Below are 7,098 nucleotides of genomic sequence, written 5' to 3' on the forward strand. Positions count from 1 at the left end.
AATAAATTAGAGAAGAGGGGATGCTTAGATAGAAAATGTCACAATTTTCACATTAGGGGAAGTTAAGGATTTTTTTTTCATTGCCTTACAATATTAAGAACTTAACTTGTGTATCATTAAAATATGGAGTAATAGCTACATTTGTATGCTATAAAATTGTAAGATTTTTATGTGAGTACAGTCAAATCTTGAAAGCTTGGATAGTGTGCTATGGGAGAATGGGATGTTATTTTGGATGTCGACTGTACAATCAAAACAAATTCATCTTGAGGTTTATGTATGCATATCATTATGACAAAATACAAAGACTCCAAATCTGTTAAATGACTTGTAAATGATTTTTTAAATTATATTTGCAGCACACAAACAGTTCCTGAACAGCCACAATATATACAAGTGTTAGAATTTCAGTTTTTTTTACTCCTTGTGTTATTTCTTTTGTTTTTGTTTTGATTTTTGTTCTGAGGAGATCAATTTACTTTCCTTGGTAATTTCGGGAAAGCAATTTATAGCTTTCCTTGTATTTATTTGAATGAAGAAGTGATAATATGTTTAGATAGTGTAGATCCAATTACAGTATTAGGGATACAGCTAAGTAGTGTTGTTTCTCAGTAGTAGGTGTTTTGCTGTGATACATTACTATGTAAACACTGACCACATGTTTACAGGTAATAAATTCTATGCAGTACTATGTAATATTCTATTGAGTTTGCACAGAATCTTTCCATTTGTTATTGTTTAATTCTTAAAAGCTTGAGATCTATTATGTTTCGTGGTTCTGTGTCAGTACAAAAACATCAAAGCTCTTATTTTTTGAGAAATATGTCACTGTAAAATATGATTTTAAAAAAATGTTACATAAAGCACATCTGAAATAAATGACTAAAATAAGAATATTTTGAAATATGTCCTAGTGATAAAAAAAAATGTTATCACTAAGAACTAAATTAATTGAACTTTTGGGAAAATTTAGATAACGTAGTTCTGTAAGACACATTTTTGTTTCCATTTAGCTTTTAGATTTAGAAATAATTGGCCCTAAATGAATGACATCTTGCTAGGTTTGAAGTTGTTGAATACCTCCTAAAAAGGCAATTAACTTGAGGTCAGTACATGTGCTTGTGTCTCTACCAATGTTCCCTCTAATTTTTTCAATCCATGTGCAGAATGAATTTTTCTCATGTGCACCAGTATCAGAACAATGTGTGGATGTGTGCTACCATTTTTTTTGGGAGTGGGGGATATTTTTAGACCATCGACCCTATTGGATCATTAGGCAACTTTGCAATGCTGCCAATTGGTTATTTGGGCTTTAGGCCTATCAACTGCCAGGGTCATTAAGGCTATCAATGTGTTAAGCTTCCTTATCATTACTGAGGATGTGCACGTCTGGAATAATGAAGTGCGCATCACTTGATTGGTTGTTATGCGGCTACACAGCTTAGAGGGAACACTGGTTTCTACTATTATTTGAAAATCAGATAATTAAAACATGGTAATGATGATATAAAATTCTGAACGGATTCTAAATTGAACCACATACTTGAGATATTTGTGTTTTCTCTGAAAAACATGTATATTTTTACATATCTCATAATAATCTTTCTTTTCAGCCTCCAGTTTGATCCTGCACCACGGCGAGGTGAACCTCATGTGACACGTCGAACTCCAGATTATTTCCTCTAAGTATTAAGATTGAGAGACTGGTAGCTTATGTCATACAATAGGAAGGAATAAAAAACAATTGCAGACTTCACCTTTAATAGAAAATAAAATGTTTTCTTTCTTTGTTCACTGTGGTTGAGTTTGGTAAAGTTGTTGTCTCCCAGTTGAAAATAGTTACTTATTTTCTGGATAGATCTGTATTATGACTGTATGCTCATGTAATTTGTTTGTGTAAAATTTGATATTGTCTGACTTGGATTTTTTCCTAAAGATTTGCATGTAAATGTATAAAATAAAAATGCCACATTAATATTCAGCTGAACATCATAGTAGTTCTTCATTTAGAAGACAAAAATGATTGAACACAGAATGTTTAATTGTCCCCCCCCCCCCATAATCATTACTTCATTTTTTCTGTCTGTTTTTGTAATAACATTTTTGTAAAATAAACACTAAAATTTCTAATGTGATCTGCCTCAATTTTCAATTTTGATCAAATATTATTATGAATTTAAATTTTGTGGCATACCACATGTGTGTAGTATCGTGAGAGTAAATTATATTTCCTTCTATGGTAATGTTTGGTCTCCGTATAATATTTTCTTTTTCAAAAGAATTTAATCAATCAAACATTTAAATTCTTACACAGCTTTTTTTTTTGTTATATACAAAATGACTATTACAGATACCATGTGCTCTCCTGGTGACTCAGAGGTAAGTCTGAGGGCTTATAATGCTAAAAATCGGGTTATGATACTTGCAGTGGGGATAGCATTGATAGCCCATTATGCAGTTTTGTGCTTAGTAAGAAAAACAAACAAATGCCACATATTAAACATCATTAAGAATTAGAATTTTTAGATAATATGAGTAAAATGACAGTTATTGTAGTAAACATCACAGAAAAAAAAATTTAAATGCTTTATTTTGAAATCACAAGTTTAAAAAAATACCTTAACTTCTGTGTGGGCTATAAAAGAAAACAAAATATTCTAATTATTGTAACAAATGATTGTGATAGTTATAATATCTATCAATGGAAGTATATAGGAGGTGGTGGTATCAGCTAAAAATTAGTTTAAGAAATAATGCCAGGAAGTAAAATATTATGCTACTGTTTATATACTTATTTATATGGAATGTGATTTACAAGAAATCACGTTATGTCTAAATTTGTTCTTTAAGTAAGATTTCATGACTTCAATTTCACAATTTTAGGAGTAGCTTACAGAAAATGAATGAATAACATCCATCACTAAATTTGTTTGAAAATGGTTGAATAACTACAACATACATTGTATCTGGAACTTTTACTTAAGTATATGCATGTTTTTTTTAATAAATAATATTTATTGACATTGTTTATATCAAAAGCCTTTTTAATGATTATCTGGGGAAAATCACTTTTAATTTTTTAACCTCTATTAACTAATGTTCTGTCTTTCAGGCCAAGATTTTTTATTTTCCACATATGTATATATTTATTATTCAAATAACTAACTGTTCATATTTTGTAACAGGATGTGTTAATACCTTGGAGCAGTTTGTTTATTCTGTCACTTGGGTAGTTGTGGAGACATAAATGGTGTCAGGTTTGTTTTCAGTTTTACGTAGTAACTACAAGTTGAATCTATTCTTGTTATTTTCATAAATGTAGAACAAAGAGAATTTCCTCTTTAATATGTGATTAAGAAAGGTGAGTAAACAATTTGTGGTTATTATAGTTTTTCTGTAGTCTCTTTTTAAGCAAGAGAAGAGCTAGTTAATCACTATTTTTCTTTTGAAATGAGCATCAGTATATAAAGGAAAACTGTAAAGTTGAGAAGAGTAGAATAGCAGATTTAATGTCTTACTTATAAAGAGAAACTGATTAATAAAAAGCTTTTCATCACTGATAACTGTAAACACAGCGTTAGGCAAATTAAATTAACAATTCCGTCTTCGTCTCTACCTCTCCCCTGGGCCCCGGCATGGCCAGGTGGTTAGGGCACTTGACTCGCAATCTGTGGGTCGCGGGTTCGAATCCCTGTCACACCAACATGCTCGCCCTTTCAGCCGTGGGGGCATTATAATGTGACGGTCAATCCCACTATTCGTTGGTAAAAAAGTAGCCCAAGAGTTGGCGGTGGGTGGTGATGACTAGCTGCCTTCCCTCTAGTCCCTGCTAAATTAGGGACGGCTAGCATAGATAGCCCTCGTGTAGCTTTGCACGAAATTCAAAAGACAAAACCTCTCCCCTGAGGCAGCCAATCAGCTTGTGTGTGTCTGAACACGCGCCCCAGCTTCTACCAAGTTATTTTTTATTATATTCTCTCACGCCTCCATCCCCCACCCTTTCCACCTTTTTTTAAAATGTGAAATAATTCTACTTAAAATTAAACGATTTTGAAATGGTAGCTTTTAAATTTAGCACTCTCGTTACCAGAGACTTCATTTTGCGAAGGATGACGGTTCCCCTCTCCACAGCCTTTTTTGAAATGACGTTTCTGCTCCTTACCAGTAATTTTCCTTGGTCAGTAAAACTGAAAGATTGTTTTTAGATTTGAAACAATTTCGAAATTTATATTTCTTCGTTATTATCATATGAAAGTTGTAAAATACGCTAAACGTTTTGTTTATTTTTTGTTGTAAAGAACAAAGCTACACAAGAGGGACACTAAAGGAATATTCGGTGTCATAATGTTATCCAACATGTTATAATAAAGCTACACAGGAGGAACACTAAAGGAAGATGCTCTGCCATAATGTTATCCAACATGTTATAACAAAGCTACACAGGAAGAACACTAAAGGAATATGCTCTGTCATAATGTTATCCAACATGTTAGAACAAAGCTCCACAGGAGGAACACTAAAGGAAGATGCTCTGTCAGAATGTTATCCAACATGTTAGAACAAAGTTCCACAGGAAGAACACTAAAGAAATATTCGCTGTCATAATGTTATCCAACATGTTAGAACAAAGCTACACAGGAGGAACACTAAAGGAAGATGCTCTGTCATAATGTTATCCAACATGTTAGAACAAAGCTACACAGGAAGAACACTAAAGGAATATGCTCTGCCATAATGTTATCCAACATGTTATAACAAAGCTACACAGGAGGAACACTAAAGGAAGATGCTCTGTCATAATGTTATCCAACACGTTAGAACAAAGCTACACAGGAGGAACACTAAAGGAATATTCTCTGTCATAATATTATCCAACATGTTATAACTAAGCTACTCAGGAGGAACACTAAAGAAATATTCGCTGTCATAATATTATCCAACATGTTATAACAAAGCTACACAGGAGGAACGCTAAAGGACTATTCGCTGTCATAATATTATCCAACACGTTAGAACAAAGCTACACAGGAGGAACGCTAAAGAAGACGCTCTGTCATAATGTTATCCAACATGTTAGAATTCACAATTTTATCTGTAACACTTGATGCACCAATAACATCATCTACTATGATCGTTTTCTTTCTAGACACTCCCCCTCCAATGGCTCAGGAGTAAGTTTGAGGGCTTATAACGATAAAAATCGGGCTTGATATCTGGAGTGAACTAAGCACAGATAGCTCATTGTGTAGCTTTATGATTAGTAACAAACAAACTATAAAAACCATCTTTCTGATGCACACTAACAAATTGTATGAGTTCGGGTTACTGGAACCACCAGTTCACCCCTGTAGCTCGACAGCATCTGCTGGGTTGATGCAACCTAGCTTGGCTAGATAAAAGAAGGCGACCCCCTGACGCCTGAAAGGGTCTGGAAGTATGGGATGAAGAAGAAAAAATAAAGCCCATTCCCAGTTTAGTGTTCCTGGCATGATCTAGTAATAAGGGCACTCGACTTGCAATCTGCGGGTTACAGGATCGATTCCCATCACCTAACATTCTTGCCCTCTCAGCCGTGGGAGTGTTATAATGTGACAGTCAATCCTACTCTTCTTTGGTAAAGAGCAGCCCAAAAGTTGGTGGTGGGTGGCGTTGATTAGCTGCATTCCCTCTTGTCTATTACTTCAGAATTAGGGACGACTATCGCTGTTAGCCTTCTAGTACCTTTGTGCGAAATTCAACAAAAACAAACCAGATTAGTGACCGCTAGTGATCATCTAATCACTGTAAATCCATGATAGAGGCGTATAAAATTATGACACGCTTCGAAGTGATCACGTGAAATGTGTTAAAGTAGAACACATTTTAAAGATAACATTCTTATACGATTTTAGTTTTATATTTTATTTTCAGCAATACTAAAGATTTATATTTATTTCGATAGCATAATTAATTTAACTTGATTGCATAAAAGGATCTTAGTGTATTAGTAAATAAATCATGTTTTCGAAGCACTGCTCTGTTGTTATAAAAAAAGCTACTAGAAATTTAGGGTTGTTTTTATAGACATATTGATTACAAGTCAAAAAGAGCTAATCGTTTCTTTATACAAATCATCTTAATATTGCAATGGTATTGGAAAGGATTCAAAAGAGGGGTACTAGGATGATTCTGGGATGGAAGGATTATCTTACATGGATAGTGTTAGATATACATAAATATTTTAATTTAAGTACAGCGCGAGTGTTAAATGTAGTTATTTTTAGAAGTGATAGTTGTGTAGCTTGATTGCATAAATTGGCGATTGTTTTATTATTGCGTCATGTTATTAGAACCTTCTAAGTGTTTCTCGAGTATTATCACATCATAAAATCTCGTAGTGTGTGGAAAGTTTTAGGCCTCAGTCGGGCTATTTATAAACACGCATCCAAAATGTAATTCAAGTAAGTTAGTGAGATATATAATCAAATAGATCTAAACTATGTGTTTGTGAGTTTAGCCATAAATAGCACATATCGGCGATTGTAAAGTGAAATTATCATAGACTGTATTGCAATAACGGACTAGAGTAGAATAAAATGTGTTATAAAGTAACTGAACCAGTCTGCGTGGACTATGACGAGAAAAAGAATTATTGAAAGCTCTGGATACAATTGTGATAACCAACAGTGTAACGAACATTTGTATATATACGTTTTACTTGTTTTCATATATTGTGTACTGTTTATTTATTGTTGAAAGTTTTCTCTAACAATTCGAAGACACCTACTGTAAAGAATCTGGCCTTCAAAACCTAACTTATTTCATTTTGAGAAAATAAGTTTAAGAAGCGATTTTGTTAATAAGACCTATCTGTAGGATCGAAAAGATAAATGTTTCTGATTTTATTGTAATATATTTTCACTTTATTCAAGATTTCGTATTTTCAACAGCAGTAGTAGTAGTAGTGGTTAGTGTAATACCTTCCATATCTGTTCTTGACAATTGTTTGAAACGTTCACATAATTTCAATTTTACTTCTTGGTTTGTTTGTTTGTTTTTGAATTTCGCGCAAAGCTACACGAGGGCTATCTGCGCTAGCCGTCCCTAATTTAGCAGTGT

The 7,098-nt window shown here is 33.4% G+C and overlaps 1 protein-coding gene across 10 annotated transcripts in view; it reads left to right on the forward strand.

The window, feature by feature from the left end:
- Positions 1 to 1,987, forward strand: part of LOC106461017 (serine/threonine-protein phosphatase 2A catalytic subunit beta isoform-like) — a 30,365-nt gene extending 28,378 nt beyond the window's left edge. For all 10 annotated transcript variants that reach the window (XM_013920791.2, XM_013920790.2, XM_022387827.1 and 7 more), the window contains one exon: positions 1,614 to 1,987. In XM_013920791.2, coding sequence (XP_013776245.1) covers positions 1,614 to 1,686 — 73 coding nt within the window. In that variant the 3' untranslated portion in view covers positions 1,687 to 1,987. The remainder of the gene's footprint in view (positions 1 to 1,613) is intronic.
- Positions 1,988 to 7,098: the final 5,111 nt, after the last annotated feature.

This window comes from Limulus polyphemus, unplaced genomic scaffold, assembly GCF_000517525.1.
Source record: "Limulus polyphemus unplaced genomic scaffold, Limulus_polyphemus-2.1.2 Scaffold880, whole genome shotgun sequence".
In the NCBI taxonomy this organism is placed as follows: domain Eukaryota; kingdom Metazoa; phylum Arthropoda; class Merostomata; order Xiphosura; family Limulidae; genus Limulus; species Limulus polyphemus.